We start from the raw sequence: 20,831 nt of genomic DNA, 5'->3' as shown, positions 1-20,831 counted from the left end.
GGAATTCCTAGCCAGAGCAATTAGGAAAGAAGAAGAAATAAAAAGAACACAAATAGGTAAAGAAACTGTCAAAATATCCCTATTTGCAGATGATACGATCCTATATCTTAAAGACCCAAAAAACTCTACCCAAAAACTCCTAGACACCATAAACAGCTACAGCAAGGTGGCAGGATACAAAATCAACTTACAAAAATCATTAGCTTTTCTATACACCAACAATGAACAAATTGAGAAAGAATATACAGAAACAATTCCATTTACAATAGCCTCAAAAAAATCAAATACTTAGGAGTAAACTTCACAAAGGATGTGAATGATCTCTACAAGGAGAACTACAAACCCCTGAAGAAAGAGATCGGGGAAGACTACAGAAGGTGGAAAGATCTCCCGTGCTCATGGATTGGTAGAACAACATAGTAAAAATGTCTATACTACCAAAAGCAATCTACATGTTTAATGCAATTCCCATAAAAATCCCAATGACAATCATCACAGAGATGCAAAAATCTACCCTAAAATTCATTTGGAAACACAAGAGACTGCAAATAGCCAAGGCAATACTCAGCAAAAAGAGCAATGCTGGAGGTATCACAATACTCGACTTCAAACTATATTGCAAAGCAATAGCAATAAAAATACAATACACTTGTGCATGGAAGCAATGCTAGGAAACTCCTTGTATAGCTATCCTTATCTCAACTAGCAAAAATGCTTCGTCTTTCTTATTATTGCTTATGTCTTCTCTTCAACAAAACTAGAGAAAAGGGCAGAACAGGTTCTTCCTGGGAGTGGAGGTGGGGAGATGGAAGGGGGGAGAAATAACCCAAACAATGTATGCCCATATGAATATATGAATAAATAAAATAAAATAAATATATCTTAATAAAGGACTTGTCTCCAAAATTTATCAAAGAACCCTTAAAATTCAAAACCACAACCCAATTTAAAAATGAGCAAAAGATCTGACTAGATACTTCTCTAAATAAAATAAATAAATGAAAAAACAAACATAGGAGAAAATGCCCAGGACAATGTGTCATTAGGAAGTCACATTAAAACAATGAAGCACAACTGCACACTATTAGAAAGATCGATCCCAAAGAATGACCTGCCAAACACCAAACACCAGTGAGGACATGGCACCAAATAACTAATTCACTGCTGCTGGGAACACAAAACAATAGGGCCATGAGGTGATGCTCTGGCAGTGTCTTACGAAGCTAAACCCAGTAGTATCATGCCATTTAGCACCAGGCCATTCAATACCATGCCATCCAGCAATCAAACTTCTTGGCATTTACTGAAGCTGAAAATGCATGTCCATACAAAAACCTGCATGCTCAAGTTTGTGGCACCTTTATTCCTAACTTCCATAAACTAGAAGCAATAGAGATGTCTCTCAGTAGGTAAATGAATTAACAAATTGTGGCACATCCGCATGAGGGAATTTTACTGAATGATAAGAAATGGTTTCAACCCCCAGCACTGAGAGAAAAAGGAAAGAAAGAGGACGTGAAGCACAGGGATTTCTTAGGGCCAGGAAGTTATTCTGTGTGGTACTGTAATGGGAGATGCATGACACCATACATTTGGGAGAAGCCCTACAGCAGCACAACACAGAGTGAACCCCAGTATGAACCACTGACTATAGTTAAAAGTAATGAGTCACATGTTAGTAACAGGAAACCGACTGGGAGTATATGAGAACTCTGTACTACTATAGGCCCAATTTTTCTCCAAAGCAAAACCTGCAGGGCCAGCCCAGCTCTGCAGGTCTCTGAGGGAGAGGGAGACCAGGAGCATCACAGTGCGGGGCCAGCCCATGCAAAAACCAAAAAAAAAGAACTGCTAAACCCCATCTAAACAAAAGGGCCTGGTGGTACACACCTGTGATTCCAGCTGTACAAGAGGCCATAGGTAGAAGGATAAAGGCCCAAAAGGCCAGCTCTAGGCAAAAACTTAAGACCCTATCCAAAAAATAACTAAGGCAAGAAAGGACTGTGGGCATGACTCAGGCGACAGAACACCTGCCTAGCAAGCACAAGATCCTGAGTCCAAACCCCAGAAATCACAAAAAAGCTCTAAATATAAAACATACTATTTTTCATAATCATTAAAAAATCAATTTTATAATTTGTATTAAATATTTTGTATATATCCTACATATACAATCATTTTATAATTATTATACAAACGTGTATGTGTACCTATACAGAGGAAAAGAATGAAAGTTTGCTTTCATGCAGCAGAATTATGGGCCATTTTTATCTTTCCCATTGTGCTTTTCAGAGTTTTCAACAATGAACACAAATTACACTGAATGCTTTTGACAATGGAAAGAGAACTTTTAAAGTACTCAGAAAATTAAATTCTGACACTTGTAAGAGCATGCTTACCTCCCGGCATCACAGTCTGGGTCATCCGGGACCCGGCGTTTGGCGCAATGGTGTTACAGTGAATGTTGCTCTTCCTGCCCTCAATTGCAAGAGTGTTGGCCAGGCCCAGGATGCCCAGCTTGGCTGCACTGTAATTTGCCTGGCCAAAATTGCCATATATTCCTGAAGCTGATGAAGTCATGATGATCCTAAAAGAAAAATCAGCCTCTCAATATCATCCTTTCAGTGTTCTGAGGACATTGCAGCTCTAACCCTATTTCATACTGCTGCACTTGTGAAAAGCACGTTGTGAACTGTCATTAGCCTCTCACAGTCACGGCTCATATACCTGCAACAGGCTGACATCAAGGTCATCTCTCAAAATTCAACTACAAGATGTGACTGTTTAAAAAGAGTCCCTGGTCAGAGCCAAATGAATTTAAATATAATAACGTATATCCATTATCTATCAAAAATAAGTATTAATAAACAGAAACTAGCAACATATTAAGTTAAAATTTTAGCACAAAACACTAGATCAAGCAGTTCTAACTCCTCAGCCCTCATTTCTGCCCTGGCCCTTTCTGAATAATACTAAATGTCTCATTAAAACACAGCCATCATATGGCTCATGACTACAATCCCAGCTACTTGGGAGGCTGAAATCAGGAGGATCTCCATTCAAGACCAGTCCAGAAAAATAGTGCACAAGACCCCCATCTCCAAAATAACCAGAGCAAAACAAACTGGAGGTGTGGCTCAAAGCAGTAAAGTACCTGCTTTGCAAGCACGAAGCCCTGAGTTCAAACCCCAGTCCCACAATAACAAAACAAACTGATGCCATCATATAATCCACCCAGCCTCACTCCATTTAAGCCAAGTAGAATCAACCACATCAAATGCTTTTCAGAAACCAGCATCCAGCATCAGGATAGACGCTGGAGTAGTGTGACTACAGCAAGCCTGACCAACACACAGGGACGACCCTAACATTAGAGTGAGTGGTGTGACTGCAGCAAGTGCACCAGCCCTGCCACATCCTGAGGTACACATGTAATCACAGCCCAGGGAAGTCCCTACTCACACCTCCTAAAAGGTACAAAGACTAACTTGTTGGGACTGTGGCCGTGCAGACTGTCAGCCGAGGCCTGTGCCTTGGGGCAGCACACAAGGTGGGGCTCAGGGAAGCTGGGGCAGGTGCTGAAAGTGTACTAGGGCTGGGCATTCCTAGGTTCCCCATGCAGTCCCCTGTGAGCCTGCAGTATTTTCCTTATATGATCAGCCCCCCTTGGGTGGCACTGCTCACCTGGAGCCTGACAGTATTATAACACGTGACAGTCAAAGTAAGGCCAGGGGCCCCGGGGTGGGGAAGTGAGGGGTGAGGGAGAGAGGCTGAGGCTGGGCTGGAGGGAGGAGTAGGGATGCCCCTGCCACCACAACTGTGAGCCCTACCAATGATGATATACGTGTGCTGAGTTCTGGGAACCAGGTGATGGAGTATGCTAATGAATGAGGCCAGAAAAAAAACAGTAATAATAAATAAAAGACTAGCTCGTGTCCGACCAGTATCTGTTAGCAGGAAATAGCCTCTCATCTCTGGCCAGCTGTTTAGTGGACACACAAAATGACACTTGGGTTAAAGAATAAGAGATAGTTGATCCTCAATGTTGTGCTACTTTCTAAACACCAAAGAGTAACAGGAAAGTCAATGATAATGAAAGCAGGCTACCTTGTTCCATGTCTATGTCTAGAAATGACACAAATTTAATGAGAGTATATGCCAAAATACATTTTAAAAGTCTACACATATCTGAAAATACTTCCCCACACAAAGCAAGCATTCACTTTGTGAAATCTTTGCACACAGAATGCAATGTATACAACGTTCAATCTTCCTTGAGAGTATAAGCAGCCCTACCTGCCATACTTCTGTTTCTTCATATGCTCCCATGCTGCCCGGGTCACCTGGAATGAGCCCCGCAAATGAACTCTTTGGATAATGTCTAAAACAAGAAATTTGGAGAAAAAAAAAAGGGGGGAGGGGAATTTGTTGAAAATTAGGCATGTCATAGAAAGCTTTCTGATACAAGAAGTTCACGTAATACCTAGCATTCAAAACCACCAATTGTCACACCCTCTGAACAATGCTTGCTTCTGTTACAATTATACTACCAATCAATAGTTCTTATCTATACTTACAGTTTTTTTCCTATAGTTGATAAAATTATTACAATCCTTGCACATGCCTAAATGTAATACCATATTTAATTATGCCAACCTTGCACAAAAATCTGCTAACATCCAAGAACTTCATGTGTACATGCAGCATCAAACACTAACATTAAAGTACAATCATAAACCTCATGGCTCATCATAGAGAAATATTTAAAAATACTCACAATATCCCTATTTTCACCAATGCCTGCAAATGAGCTGGAGGGAGGAGAGACCTGTTTTCATAGATTTCAGACTAATGAATTGACCACTTAGGGAATGCTGTTCAGATAAATTACTCTAGACTTAGTGTTTTAACTGTCAAGTTTTCAGCCATTCTTTCTTATTTTTATTTCACTCTGGAGCTTCAACCAAGTTTTCATGTGTATATTAGAAGAAAGTAGGAGTGAAAAGAGGAATTAAAATCAAACAAAAGAGTAGACAGGAGTGGTGGGCCCAGGACAGAGCCAGAGAAAGAAACTCCATCCCCCACATTTCCAGGAGTATTACCAACAGGAGTGAAGCAGCTCCTTGCCAGCAAGTCTTATCTTTATCAGCTTTTTGACCCCCAGGTGGTATAGAGGGAAGAGGAAAGGAAAAGCTCTTCTTTGCTTAATTCTGACCCAAGGATGTTATGTCTCCCAAGAAGACTTCTGGGAACAAAGCAGCAGCGCTCTCAGAACTGACACAATCATCTCACCCAGCTGCCACAATGGCCACTGTCTCAGCCACCACTGCTTCAGTTCTGATGCAAATGAAAGTAAGAACAAGGAAGAGCCAAAGAAAAATAAACCATGACTGTCATGCTCATTACTCTCCAACAGGGCAAAGGGAAATAGAAATCCTTCCTGTTCACTATTCACTATCAGACTCAGATGTCACCCAGGCTTTGTCCTGCCTGACTGAGATCTCCATGATCTACTTTCTAGTGCCCTACACTTTCTTCTTGAAAAAGACAGTCACTGGGCCCGCAGTGAGGCTTGCATGGTAGAACACCTGCCTAACAAGTGTGAGCCCAAACCCCAGCAGGTAGATAAACATGTTAAAGACTGCTAGAAAGAGCTAATTCTGTCAGAAAATGCTAACACCTAAAGAATAAGGGGAAACAAACTGAAACAAAATCCTTTTAGATAACTTCTGCCAGTTGATTTAACATGCTTTAATTTATCAAATATTTAAAAATAGGACACATCCAACTACATGTCATTTTCAGTATGGTGTATTCATCGATATTAACAGCAGTGAAAGTGGGTGGCAGCAGGATTCTCCTTCAGTGTATCACTGATTCAAATATCAGAAGAAAAAACAGACAGCTATGGTCCACAAACGTATCAACAACTCACCCCAGTCTTCATCACTGATCCTAGAGAAGGAGCGGTCCCTCAGAATCCTAAAACATCAACATCATATAGGGTTAGAGCAAGGGGTACAAGCTTCCACAACTGCATGCACTGTACTACACACAGGAACAGAAATACTCACCCAGCATTGTTGACCACGACATCTACAACATAAAAAGATCAAGTCACAAAATACACAAAAGCAACCATGTGCATATGCATTTGCTTACAGCTCACATTTCTTTCAATATTGGCTTTATCTGTCCTGCCCCCACCCACCCCATCATCCATGGAAAAATAAATATATCATAAGGTAAAGAATGTTATCAACACAAAATTTTATGCCTATAGCAAAAAACAGGCCAACTGATTCACAAAAGCACAAGCTTCATATTATACCAGCACCTTCCTCTCAAAAATATCTTTTTATTTCCCTCCTCCATCTTCCACCAAGATTCAGAATTAGCTGTTGCCCAACTCTTAGGTTCTGAGGCTTCAAAGCCAGACTCCATCCTACACTTAACCTCATTCACTTAGAGTGTTAGAAGTTTGAAAGACCTTTCCTTCCAAGTCAAGAATGCAGAAAGAAAGTCATTCAGGTTAGAAACAAATATCCTGTTTTGATAATTGTATTCTTGCTATGCAAAAGACATCACTGTATTTTTAAGAGTCAATCCACATCCGGTGGCTGTTTTCAACCTAAGACTTGACACCTTCATGGTCTTTATCACTGTCAGATGCTGCGTGAACATGTCACCTAACATAACCAGAAAAATGAATGTGCTAAATTGAACAAAAAGGGAAGGTACACCTTCAGTTTACAGGAAGTAACTTTTCCAGCCTGTAGATGTGTTGGGCTCATCTGCTGCCATGTTCTAATCTATAGTAATCCATTAGCCTTTCAGTAAGACTGTATGGGACTAAACCAGGAAGACTATCTAGAGATATATGGGTTAAACAATACATTAATACTTCTTTTACTGTATATAATTCATTTTAATTAATTTGCAACATATCCCATCATCTTAATCCAAATCTTGGTAGCTTTTCAAAAGAACCCCCTGGGTCCTCTATTGCCAAAACACTGATTTATCTCATAAACATATTAGAGACTTAACTGAATTATTGTGAAAAGAATACAGAACAGATATTTACAAATTTTTTAAGTAAAGTGCAAAAACAATTTTAAAAACCCAAGCCAAACACAAAATAAATAATTAACTTATAAAACCAATCCAGAAATTTGATTATCAAGAAAGAGAGATTTGTTTAATAAGCAACAGTAAATTCAAAAACATTTCATCGGGAAGGTAAAAGTACTCTGTTAGGACCATAACGCAAATGAAGCTCACCTATTCTTCCAAAAGCATCCAGGGCTGTCTTCACAACTTTCTCTCCCATTTCCACAGAGTCTGAGGGAGAGAGAAGTCAGTACACAACCTCAACACTCTCCCTCTTAACCTATTTCTAAGTTCTCAGCATCAGCACAGATGACTATACTATGCATTCAATACAGTTCATTTCCAAGAAAAATCCACATATACTGCAGTACAACGCAAATCCCAATGTCTGCAGCACTCTCCAGCACACCTAGAGTGAAGATGGAGACAGCCTACGTCTGCACTTTACAATATGGAAGCCAACAAACACTGGTGACAACAGAGTGTTGAAATGTGGCTAGAGTGACAGGCAAGTAATTAATTTTCATTAATCTATATTCAATTTTAAACAACTATAGGCACTCCCATTTAAGGACAAACTAGAATTTGGGAGAGAGGGAAGTACATGCTTCATCTGAAAAAACATTCAGTGTTCTATAACTGTACATGAAATACAAAATTACTGTTTTCACAATACTCACTACAAAAAGTAAAGCTCAACAAAACTGTGTGGCTTTGTGATATTCTGCTTCCCAACCCATCATATTGCCATAGCTGTGCGTCATCTCGACCTCATCACTCCCTCCTGTGTGTCCTCTTCATTCACATGGGTGACCCAGGAAATACTGTCAGATCCTTCCATGGGACCCACATAGTAAGAGATATAGGTTGAGGTTGAGCACAGTAGTGCATTCACTCCTGTAATCTCAGCACTCAGGAGGCAGAGGCAGGAGGACTGCCAGCTCAACACTGGCCTGGGCCACACAACCAGACTGTCTCAAAAAACAGGCTGAGTGTCCTCTATTTAAAGTGCTTGGGACTAAAAGTGTTCCCACTCTTTTTTTTTTTTTTTTTGGTACATACATAACGAAATGTCTTGGGGATGGGACACAACTCTTAAACACAAACTTCACATTGCCAAAGGTACTTGATACAAAATCTTCACTCTGCCTGTATCATGAATGCAGCCTGTCACATGAGGTCAAGTATGGAGTTTTCTACTTGTGGCATCACATCAGCATTCATAAAGTTTTGGATTTGGAAGCATTTTGGATTTCAGGTTTTCAGATTAGCAATGCTCAATCTGCACTCACTAGTGGGTAGAAAAGTAGAAGCCTGCAGTTTTGGGCAATCCTGCATGCAAACTAAGACTGCCAGTACATCCAGGTGAGCTCGTGGTGACCACCTGGTGCAGGCTAACAGGGGCACTGAGGATCTGCTCACTTGCCAGGCCCTTTCACAGGCCATGTGACCCACCAATTCCCTGTAGCAAAGCTCTCCACACTTGCAAAGCCTGAAGGAGTGTCTGCCTTCCTGACTGATTGACTGCACATCATGAGGGGGAAGGGGCAGTCTTGAATGTTTATCTTTCTAAAACAGGTTTTTAAACTCCATAGTTAAAAAAAAATGTTGAAAACATTTTTGCTAGATCACCAATATGGAAACAAGGTAGTTAAAATGTCTGTCTCATTATTCCCTCAAACATTCAAAATAAACCATATCCTCTTTCCTTTCCCCTAAAACTTCAAAATAAAGTCAATCTAATTTTATCCCTGGCCCATAAGCACAACCTAGTTTGTTGGAAAATCATAAGCACTAGCTTTTAAAGGTAAATCTATTCAACAAAGTTCCCTACAAATACTATCTAATGTAAAGTTGTATCTGTGATTTTTCTTATGGCTTTAATACCTAATTTGACTCTTATGTTTTTAGAAAGACATGAAAGTTGTACATGGTAGTGACTACTTGTGCAGAATGGAATACGGAGGCATTTCACTGCTTACATGATGCTCTTTTTAAAAACAATTTTAAAAGAAGAGTTTAAGGTCATTATATACAAATATGCAAGACTTCTGAATAAAGCAGGTCTCTTAAGAACACAACCATATATGTAACAATTTACTGATTAGGTCATGTGCTCATCAATGCAACAATTAAACAGACCACAGAACAAAAGATTAGAATTTCATGAAATAATCTTCATCAAAAGTTTACATTTTTCTCACATTATATAAAATATATAGCCACAAGCTTTGGCAGACTTAGATAAAAACACTAGCATGCAGAGGTATCCTCTCAGGAATTACCAACACGAGAATTCAGACACCTACCATAGTTGGCCACGGCCTTTCCACCTTTCCTTCTTATCTCTTCAACGACCTTATCGGCAGCCCTGGAGCTTTTGCCAATTCCCTTGAAGTCTCCTCCTAGATCGTTTACTGCAATGCAAAGACAAGCAAACCGCAATAAATTTCCAGGCCTTCCACACGTAAGTTAGAAAACAATTCTAATTCCCTCTTCAGTCATATGCCTGACTCCACCCACCCGACCATACCTTACTAAACACACCATATGCATTTTCAAAATATGCCTGATTTGAACTCAGGTATCAACAGCAGAAAAACTTGAACAGGCTCTTGTTATGAAGTTTGTAATTTTGCAATGATTTTCCTCTTTTGTAAAGAAAAAGGACATACTTCAACCCATCTTCTACCAAAAAAAAGAAAAAACAGAAAAGAAAAATTGTGAAAATCACCTAAAGAGTAAACAAACACAAAGGAAGACAATGCAGAGGTTTTGGGATCTCAAAATAAAAAGTCAACCTGAAGGTAGAATAGCGATTACTCGGGATAGGGAAGGTGGTAGGGAAGGAGGATGGAAGAACAGTGTCTGGACAAGATCCACGCACGTGTTATGAACTGGAAATACCACGGTGGAACCCATCCATTTGTGCAATGCATGTGCTAATTAGGAAAAAAGAAAAACAGAACTATCAATGATCCAGCAATTTTACTTCAGAATATTTATCCAAAAGAATTGAATTCAGAAGAAAAAGACAAAGAGGTTTTGGCTCTCCTGTGGTGACTGTAGAACTACTCACAGTAGTTGTGGTGCAGGAGCAACCTAAATACACACTGACGGGTGGGTGAATAAAGATGACACTATGCTAAAGGAAATAAGACAGTCACAAAGGACAAATGCTGTGTGACTCCAGTTACACAAGCTGCCTGAAAGAGTTAATTCACAGAATCAGAGAATAGAGCATGGCTCCCAGGAACTGGGGAGAGGTTGGAGTTGGGGAGTTGGTAACTGAGGGCCATACAGATACCTGCTCAATAACACAGTGCCTATAGCTCTGCACCCTAAACTTGAAAATTAGTCTAGAGGACAGAGCTCACATTAAGTGTTTTCAACTATAATAGCATAAAAATAAAGATATTAAATACACAATGTGAAAGTACCTCCTCTGTATCAAGAAAACCTCTACTTACAGGAGTGGTGGGTAAAAAATAAGCATGGTTTTAACCTACTACAGAACACTTGTCAATTTTCATGTAACAGTGTGTGGTGGCCTAGAATGAAGGAATAAATGCTATTTGTTAAAAGAGGTCAAACATTACAGAGAACTAATATATATCCAGGCACTATTCATACCATGACTCCATTTCCAAACACCACATAAGACCCCCTACCTCCAATGATACAGTTATCCACATCAACTGCACACTGATTACACAAACCTGTCGAAAGTGCTTGCCCTCAAAGAGTCTCTAACTTGCACACTATGGTAGTGCGCAAGTTCTAGCATAAGGTAGACATCAAGCCAACATTGCCAAATAACAGGGACAAGCAAAGTTAATTTACACAAGGTAACTCAAGGCAAATTCTACAAAATAACATACAAAACTAATGGGAAATATACGGATCAATGTCAAATAAGGTGGAAAAAACATTTATTTTTAAATATATGTGTGACAAAGAATTTGGGATCCAGGTACCAATAGTTCACACCTGTAATCCTAGTTACTTGGGAAGCTAAGATCAGGAGGATCTCACATGGTTCAAGGCCAGCTGGACAAATAGTTCCCAAGACCATATCTCCAAAATAACCAGAGCAAAATGGACTGGAGGTGTGGCTCAAGCAGTAGAGCACCTGCTTTGCAAGCACAAAGCCCTAAGTTCAAACGTCAGTACCACCCAAAAAAGAAAATGTAGACTAAAGTATTTATTATATTACCAGTCTTACAAAAAATAAAAAATTCTGCAAAGACACAAATAATGAAAAGTGCTTACATTATCCCTGAAGAGATTAAAAACAGGTGATGATTCTCAAAAGACTTAATTATTATTAATCATACAATGCCATGCAATTATTCAAATGACAAGAAACAACCAGTTTATAAATATCACAATTTTTAACCTAGAAGGTAACACGCACGCACAGGAAATTAATGTGAGTCAACTCCCTGTATAGCTATCCTTATCTCAATCAGCAAAAACCCTTGTTCCTTCCTATTATTGCTTATACTCTCTCTACAACAAAATCAGAAATAAGGGCAAAATAGTTTCTGCTGGGTATTGAGGGGGTGGGGGGGAAGAGGCGGAGTGGGTGGTAAGGGAGGGGGTGGGGGCAGGGGGGAGAAATGACCCAAGCCTTGTATGCACATATGAATAATAAAACAATAAAAAATAAATAAATAAATATCACAATTTTAAGCCACACAGCTAGGAGTCTTTCATGACTCTTTTTAAGTAAGTTAAGTGAAGAAAGAGTAATACTATGAAACACAAACACTACCCTACAGGAGACTGTAAAATGCAACCAAACAGGCAAGCATGAAAGCCTGGATTTATTGACAAAAATGGCATGTGGGTAAACAAGTCTCAACATTAGAGAGCACTAGATTAAAACTGCCACCATAGCTGAACCACAGGGTGAAAGTTTAAACTAGAGAAGCAAGGGTTGCATGCTGAGGGGCCTGGCTAGCAACAATGTGGAAAAGATTTTTTGCAAGTAAAAATTATATTCAAGGGTAACATATACACACAATGTATGGCTCAAATTCAGCTGGTAGTACTGGCAGTAGTAGTCGTGCTGGTAGTAGTGGTAATGGTGGTAGGTGGTAGTGGTGGTGTGTGGTGGTGGCAGATGGTATTAGAGTGGCAGCAGGTGGCAGCAGTAAGGAGGCAGCAGTGGTGAGTGGTGGTGGCGGGTGGTAGTGGTAGTAGGTGGTGGTAGTGTGGTGGTAATAATTCCAACAAGTTATATTAATACATGTACACTTCTCATTTTTAATGAACCATCACGCACATTATGCATTTAATTCCCATGCACCTTTTTAAGAGACTGGCAGAACAACTGTTCCTACTTTCACAGATGAAAAGCAGTTTGGAAACAGCCAAATATAGCCCAGGTTTGAACTACATGAAATGGCAAGATTTCTTCTAGAACCTAGACCTGCTACAGTACCACTTATTCCCTGAATGCTGGCAACAAGTTTCTCTATTCTCAAAGAACATAATCATGTCCATTCAGAAAAAAAAAAATTACATTTGTTTGGAGGAGGATATAGAAAAGAGATAAGCCAGCTCCTGCACTTGAAGTTTTAGGCCAGGCAGTAAGCATGGTAGGATTGTGGTAGTTAAGACAGAACCTTTTCAGCTGGGAACATCATAGCACCCAAAAGTGTAACACACCTGAGCGCTCTTCCAGCTCATAACTTGAAAGAATTTTTTTTAAACAAAATCTTCTCCCTACTTCAGTCATTTCAAATAAATCAGTGACTTGGATTATGTGTCAAAGACATCAGAAGTTTGGTTTCTTTTTTCCTAAAATTCCATCTCCAAAGTTTTATTCAGTAACAGCTATGTGGAAGAGGTAGGGATGCAGGGAATTCTAAAATGCACTTGGGTCCTATAACACACTTTTTTTGTTTTTTTTGGTGGTAAACTCGGGGCTTCACACTTTCTAGGCAGGTGCTCTACCACTTGAGCCACTCTGCCAGCCCTGTTTTTTGTGAAGAGTTTGTTCAAGATAGGGTCTTGAGAACTATCTGCCTAGGCTGGCTTCAAACTGCAATCCTCCTGATCTCTGCCTCCTGAGTAGCTAGGATTACAGGCGTGAGCCACTGGTGCCCCATCAGGTCATTGTTCTTAGAAGCTGGCTTTCTTCTTCTTTCTCTCTAGCTATTACCCACAAATTCTCTGACTACTAGCCCCAAAGACATATAAACAAATATGCTCTGGGGCTGGGTATGGTGGCTAATGCCTACAATCCCAGCTACTATGGAGGCAGAGCCAAGAGGATTTCAGTTGGAAGCCAGCCCAGGCAAAAGTTAGTGAAACTGTATCTCATAAATAAACCAAGTTGTGGTGGTGCAAACCCATGGTTCCAGGCCAGGCCCAGGAAAGTTAAGCCCAAGACCCCACCTAAAAAAACTAAAGGCAAAAGAACTGCAGGTGTGGTTCAAGCGGTACAGCACCTGCCTCATAAGTGTGAGGCTCTGCGTTCAATCCAAAGTACTGGATATATAGCATACTTTAGGTCTCCTGATTTCAGGGCCACTAAAGAGATTTACTTCACTTTCAATTTGCACCAAAGTGAGCAGCCTCTCTGTCTCTGGGCTCCTCATGTCCCCTCTCTCCTGGTAAGACTTCTCCTGGCACTCAATCTCCCCTCCTTCCCTTCTGAAAAGCACATGCCTAAGTCACTCAGTTTTGTCATCGAGTTCCTTGGCATTCTTCAAATGTCTCCATACAGATGCACTGGGACTCAGAGGTGAACAGTTGTGCACGAGGAGCTGCCCCTTCAGTCCTGACTCTGCCTCCACTCCTCCCACTTAGCCATTCCAGGACTCTCCAGCTGCCCACAGCTGTCACTGGGACAGTGCTCTATGGTAGCCCTGAGGGTCTTCAGTGCCTTGCTCACATCATCAGGGATTTCCTGGGAAGACCCTCAGAGTCTGGGCCCACTACAGCAGTTCTTCACAGCAGCCATTTCTAACTCTCCTACCTACCAAGAGTGGTAATATTATAAGGCTCTGCATCTGAAAAGGGATTTCTAATTTCCTACATACATTCATGTGCATGTAGACCTTCAACCTTGGATTTGTCACCAGGTCACATCCATTACCAAAGACACATCTAGAAACTATTTTTATTTCCAAAGTGAAATGGAACTTCCAATTCTATAAAACCAGGATAACTTACATGTGCAGCTACATGACAGCCTTTGTACTGAGCAGTCCTCCCATAAGCATGAGAAGAGAGTATTATATTACGCATGTCTTTATTTTTATAGGGATTTGCTTTCGATGCTTTTAAAGAAACTCAAGCAGTGTCAACTCAGGACCTTTTTAGCCCTGCTCTGCCGGCCTCTCATCCAGAGCCCACTGTTAACCACCTCTCGAACATCCTTCCACACACTCCTATCTTCTAGCCTGATGCCTTTTCTCTCATTTTCATAGTTTCCTATAGCCACCACAGATCACATCTCTCAACAGAGCTGCACTGGGATGAACTGTGGGGAGGATGCATCGCTTAAGCAGAACAGCCCCTTTAACCAATTTTTTTTTGTCTCACCCACAAGAAGGCATCAAAAGTTCTCAAAGGAGAAGAAAAATGAAGATGAGTCATCCAGATTTCAGTCCTGACCTCTTCTCCCAATTATCTTACTCACTATCTAGATAATCTGATCCAGTCTCCTGGCTTCAAATACCATCCACACACTGCAAATAATCAAATGTATCTATCTGTGGGCAACTCAGGAGCAACAGGTCCTGACATAAGTAAATGTTTCATTCTGGCTGCATCTGGATTGGACTCTCAAGGATGGAGAGTGGAAATGGAAAAGGGGATATAGACAGACAGACAGACACTCTCAACCACACCCAATCTCAGAGCCCCCACTGCCTACTTATTGTCTTTAACTGACAGTCTAATAGGAGTCTCCTCTCTACCAAGCTGAGGCTCCTTCCTCAGTCCTCCCTCTCTTAGGAAATGGACACTCCTTCACTTACAGCCCACATACAAACCACCAGCAAATCCCACCATATCTACCTTCAAATATCTCCAGAATTTAATCTTTCTGCACCATCTCCATCCTTATCACCCTGTCTAAGCTACTACCACCACTTACATGGATTTACAGTCCAATTTTCATTACCAGAACAAATTATCTGAGGTAGACTTAATAAGGAAGAGAGGTTTGTTTTGGCTCATGGTTCAGGAAGTGCAAGGTTGAGGCACAGCATCCTCTTTGTTGATTAAATTTCAACATGTGGCTTGGAGGACACCCAAGCCACATCAAGTGGACATCCCGAACCATGGCAGGCACTAACTACTACAATGGCTTCTCTGCTTCTACTTCTTTTTTATTTTAATAAAAAATTGCAAGTGTACACAAAAAGCATCAGTAAGATAGTAAACCCAGTGTGCCTGACCATCATCCTGCTCCCCTCCTGCTGTGATCCCTGACAACCTATCTTCTCCTGTCTGGCATGCAGGACACACTCATACCCCAGCCAGGTGGTGATGCTCCTCCACTCACACCTGTGAGACCTGACCTGCCCTCTCCCTTCAGTGGCCTCACTAAGCCCTCTACTAACCAGGGAACACCAAGCCTGTACCCACCTCAGGACCTCAGCACCAGCTGTTCCCTGTGCCAGACTGCAATCCTCCTACCTATTAACTCCAGGAGAGCAAGATTACAAGTGTGTACCAACCATACCCAGCTTGTTGGTTGAGATAGAATCTTTTGTCCCAACTGGCCTTGAACCATGACCTCCTGCCTCCACAGGAGCAGTGATTACAGGCATGTATCACCATGCAGGGCCCAAAAGCATGTCTTTAGGCACTGACATAAAATATTCCTGAGAAAACCTGACAAAGATAACCTGAAATATGCAGCCCTGTCAAATATTACAATGTCAAAGTTTTTGAAGGACATTGTAGCCAATGATTTGATCAGAGTAAAGATGCTAGTAAGTGTGGGTCCGAACATCTGCCCTCCATACACCCCTGCACTTAGCACTCGTTCCTTACTCCCACACAGGCTGCTTGTGAACATGGTGGCTCGTGTATGAGTATTTAATACTAAACCCTTCCACTTCTGGGATTCTTCAGTACAGTGTCTTCTAAATGACCCAACCCCAGCATGAAACTAACACTCATAGAATTGACCTCTAATTAAATGTTTTAAAAAGCTTCCAATTGAAAATTTTTGATGAAAAAGTTAACACATACTTTTGGGGTTTTTTTTTTGTTTTTTTTTTTTTTCATTTTTCTTTTATTATTCATATGTGCATACAAGGATTGGTTCATTTCTCCCCACTGCCCCCACCCCCTCCCTTACCACCCACTCCGCCCCCTCCCTCTCCCTCCACCCCCTCTATACCCAGCAGAAACTATTTTGCCCTTATTTCTAATTTTGTTGTAGAGAGAGTATAAGCTATAATAGGAAGGAACAAGGGTTTTTGCTGGTTGAGATAAGGATAGCTATACAGGGCTTCGACTCACATTGATTTCCTGTGCGTGGGTGTTACCTTCTAGGTTAATTCTTTTTGATCTAACCTTTTCTCTAGTACCTGTTCCCCTTTTCCTATTGGCCTCAGTTGCTTTAAGGTATCTGCTTTAGTTTCTCTGCGTTAAGGGCAACAAATGCTAGCTAGTTTTTTAGGTGTCTTACCTATCCTCATCCCTCCCTTGTGTGCTCTCGCTTTTATCATGTGCTCATAGTCCAATCCCCTTGTTGTGTTTGCCCTTGATCTAATGTCCACATATGAGGGAGAACATACGATTTTTGGTTTTTTGGGCCAGGCTAACCTCACTCAGAATGATGTTCTCCAATTCCATCCATTTACCAGCGAATGATAACATTTCGTTCTTCTTCATGGCTGCATAAAATTCCATTGTGTATAGATACCACATTTTCTTAATCCATTCGTCAGTGCTGGGGCATCTTGGCTGTTTCCATAACTTGGCTATTGTGAATAGTGCCGCAATAAACATGGATGTAACACATACTTTTGTTTCCCTGACTCCAAACTTTCAATTCTCAAAATTCAATTATTTCTTATTTTTAATCAACATATTGCCAGGGATTCTCCTTTAATCTTGCATCAGTAAATAAATCTTCTATCTCAAAAAATTACAGCCCACCATACACTAAAGTCAAGAATGTCCTTTTATGCTTCATCAATTCTACTAAGTGAGAAATTCTATGAGACATGACTTTAAAAAGTAAGTCACAAAGTCAACCTTAAAAAAATGTCAGCCTTGGCTCAATGGTAAAGTGTTTGCTTAGCATCTGCAAGGTCCTTGGTTCAGTCTCCAGTACTGGCAAAATATATATATATATATGTACCAGCCTTAAAAGGGTAAAAAAATTCAGTTAAAGTAAAAATTAATGATGAAATTAAATCTTGAGTTATTATTTGAGAGAAAAACAAAGGCAGCTTGTGCAGACTGTACTTTAATTTTTCAGCTTCTAATTGAAAAGAAAAATATACCAACTCACCAACAACCAATGCTCCTCTTTCTGCAAAAGCCAGGGCATAGGCTTGGCCCAATCCTAATGAAAAACAAAATCATCGGAAAGTTGAAATGTCAACACAATTACTTTAGCCCACTCAACTCAATCCCCATTTTAAAGAAGCAGGTGAGTGATCGATGACATTACAGGTAGACTGTACTCTCCACCTCTGCTCCACCTACTTCTTCTACCATTTCCTACCATGCTGTGAAGCTGCCAGAATGCCAGATGTGAACCGGATTGTGAAAGTGGGGCAGAGGCCATCTTTCTGTGAGTCTAGCTGTCTCTGTTAAGAGCCTGGTTTTCCAGAAGCTTTTAGGTATTAAAACAATGACTGTAGAGGTGACTTTGTGATTTAGCTTCTGTGCTCCAGGTCCCTGATGTCCTGTGACTACTCAGACTGTGACAGACCCCAGGGCTGCCTCTACCGTACCAGGTCCATGTTGCTGCAGGAGTTATCCCAAGTGCTGCATGAAACCCTTTCCTCCTTAAAACACCTGTGACTGCTGTATCCTACATGGAACCTTGAACATCAGTTATCAAACACACAAAAAATTTAATTCTGACTCAAAGCTATCTTGTGTAAATTCATATACATATATATATAAAACATATACTATTTATTCTTTATTATATACATGCTATAAACAAGAACATCTCAGGAAAAATACATAAGAGGCTGGCAATTAGCGATCATCTTTGGGGAACTGACCTTAGTGGCCACAGGAGGGGTGAAGACTTATTTTTGGATTGTTTACTTTTCTTAACAGTGGCCATTTTTTAATTTAACTTAATTAAATTTCAATGATAAATGGATAAAGTTAACTGTCAATTTATGTTTAGGATAAATTAATTGATAAATAAGTATAAAAATAAATTGAGGATAAATTACCAGGCTTTCTCAAAAAGAGCCCCAAATATTAAGTTCGGCAAAACAAGAAGACATCACCAAACAATTTAATTTACAACTGAATCAACTCTGAGTTGAATGAATGAATCCACCTCTGAACTCAACCAACTTATAAGCAGGAGGTACTGAGTTCAGAATAATTTAGAACTAACTAATGTTCACAATACCAATTTGGTGTGTTTCTATCAGCACTTATTAAATAAAACAGAATGTAGAGTACCATGCATTAGCATGTACTGTGTCACGGATTTGTTTCCAATAGGGTGTGTGTGTATGTACACCTGGTCTGTGTATACATATTGTATACATTATCAGTCACTGTCAAAACAAGTTTAAAACACCACGTGCATCATATTATGTCCATCAAAAGCAAAGAGGAAACAAAATGTTTCTCCAAAAAGATCATTTTCAAGTGACTATAATTATAGGTATAAAATACTTGGCCACCAATTATCACTGAAATCATTTTCTGAAAGGCAGCCTAAAGATTCATTTTATCAATGGTGATATGACAGTACAGATGAATTGACACAATTCCATTTTGTGACTTTTAATATACAACTCCAAGAAATCGTGCATGAGAATCCTTCTAGGATACATGAAATCCATATCACTGCACAGTAAAAATCCCCCTGCACAGGGTCTGTGGAGTGGTTTGTTTTAAAATTGGGCTTTAGTGGCTGGGGGGGGGGGAGGGGGGGGAGGGAGGGGTGGAGTGGGTGGTAAGGGAGGGGGTGGGGGCAGGGGGGAGAAATGACCCAAGCCTTGTATGCACATATGAATAATAAAACAAAAATAAATAAATAAATAAAATTGGACTTTAAAAATGAGGTTACTTGCAGAGCACTAGTGACTCACACCTGTAATCCTAGCTACTTAGGAGGATGAAATTGTGAAGATCACATTTTGAGGTCAGCCTGGGGAAATAGTTTCAAGACCCCCATCTCCAAAATAACCACAGAAAAATGGACTGAAGGTGTGGCTCAAGCGGTACAGCATCTGCTTTGTAGGTGAAAAGCCCTGAGTTCAAACCCCAGTCCCACAAAAAAAAAAAAATGGGATTACTTCACAGGACAATCCTCCATTTTTGTTTGTCCTGAAATACAGGCACCAGGAGCAACTTTCTATCCCACGGAGCTGGCCCACCTGGGAAGTGTCTACTCGCAGTCTGCTCCATGTCATCCCATTCCATTCCTGTCATCCACTTGCCCTGCGCACACTAGGCTCCAACCTTCCCGGGCCTTAGGTCAGGAGCTTGTGCAATGCACATTTGGTGCCATGGGGCAATGAACACTGGGCACTGCACAATGGGCGCCGAAAACTGGGGGGTGCACACGGGACGCTGCACACTGCGCAAGGAAGCTCTAGTCAAAGCCCCGGGGACTCGGAAACACCGAACCCAACACCGCCCGCTAGAGGTCCAGGCCCCAGGCGCCCAGGAACCTCGAGAGACCCAACAAGGCCGACTGCGGGCGGGTGAACTCTCAGTCAGTTGTGCAATTCCCGCTGCCCGGGAAGGACGCGGCCTGGGAAGCGCCGGAACTGGGCCCGAGGCCGCACCTGCCAGCGCGACGCGACGTCTCCGGTTCCCTGAAGACGCCGCAGACGACCAGGACCGGGGCCGGGCACGACCGACCCTCCGGGCCCCGCCGGGTCCAGCCTCGCGCTGCCAAGCCGCCCCGCCACCTACGACCGCGGCACGACCCTGGGACCCAGGCCGCGGAGACACAGGCGCTCTCGGCCTCGCTCACCTCCGCCCGCGCCGGTGACCACCACCACACGCCCGTCGAACCGCAGCGGCGAAGCCATGAGTGCTGTCAGCAGCTACACACACCCTAGAGTTGCCAGGAGCTGACCGCACGACCCGACGCCGCGGGGGCGTGCCAGGGGCGGGACGCCAGAGGGGACCCGCTGACTGCAGGGACGCAAACGGCATCGCGTGCCAAGTGCGCCGGCGCTTGGAACTCTGGGAAATGTAATCCCGCGAGACTAAGTCTCGCGAAATCCTGCCGGGGAGGCCTGCACTGATCGCGCGCCCGGTGTTCGCCCGTTCCCCAAGCGTTTCTTCATTCACAACGCAAACGTTTTTGGATTTAGGATCTTGAGGAGAAAAGTAGTACGCTCCCCTATCCCTAAGGAGCTTTTGGATATAGCCTGTTAAAAACAAAGCTATCCTTTGCGATGTAAGTCTTTTGGAGATGTTATATTCCTGGATCTCCTGCACAAAAATCGTCCTGAATGTCATAATGCACTTTTCCCAAGTAGAACTAGGGGACCAAAAAAAAAAGTTAACTGGTG

The 20,831-nt window shown here is 41.6% G+C and overlaps 1 protein-coding gene and 2 non-coding genes across 3 annotated transcripts in view; 2 read left to right on the top strand and 1 right to left on the bottom strand.

The window, feature by feature from the left end:
• Hsd17b4 (hydroxysteroid 17-beta dehydrogenase 4) overlaps positions 1-20,466 on the bottom strand; it is an 84,849-nt gene extending 64,383 nt beyond the window's left edge. Inside the window, exons 1-8 of the mRNA XM_074057024.1 lie at positions 20,285-20,466; positions 17,609-17,662; positions 9,423-9,530; positions 7,285-7,344; positions 6,075-6,096; positions 5,936-5,982; positions 4,297-4,381; positions 2,400-2,587 (exon numbers count right to left, since the gene is read on the bottom strand). Coding sequence (XP_073913125.1) covers positions 2,400-2,587; positions 4,297-4,381; positions 5,936-5,982; positions 6,075-6,096; positions 7,285-7,344; positions 9,423-9,530; positions 17,609-17,662; positions 20,285-20,342 — 622 coding nt within the window. The 5' untranslated portion in view covers positions 20,343-20,466. The remainder of the gene's footprint in view (positions 1-2,399; positions 2,588-4,296; positions 4,382-5,935; positions 5,983-6,074; positions 6,097-7,284; positions 7,345-9,422; positions 9,531-17,608; positions 17,663-20,284) is intronic.
• On the top strand, positions 3,603-3,742 carry LOC141418375 (small Cajal body-specific RNA 17). The gene has a single exon (XR_012443026.1).
• LOC141418334 (small Cajal body-specific RNA 18) lies at positions 3,827-3,896 on the top strand. Its single transcript, XR_012442997.1, has one exon.
• Positions 20,467-20,831: the final 365 nt, after the last annotated feature.

This window comes from Castor canadensis, chromosome 16, assembly GCF_047511655.1.
Source record: "Castor canadensis chromosome 16, mCasCan1.hap1v2, whole genome shotgun sequence".
In the NCBI taxonomy this organism is placed as follows: Eukaryota; Metazoa; Chordata; class Mammalia; order Rodentia; family Castoridae; genus Castor; species Castor canadensis.
Note: the sequence above shows the minus strand (reverse complement) of the source record. Positions and strands in the feature narration are given on the sequence as shown.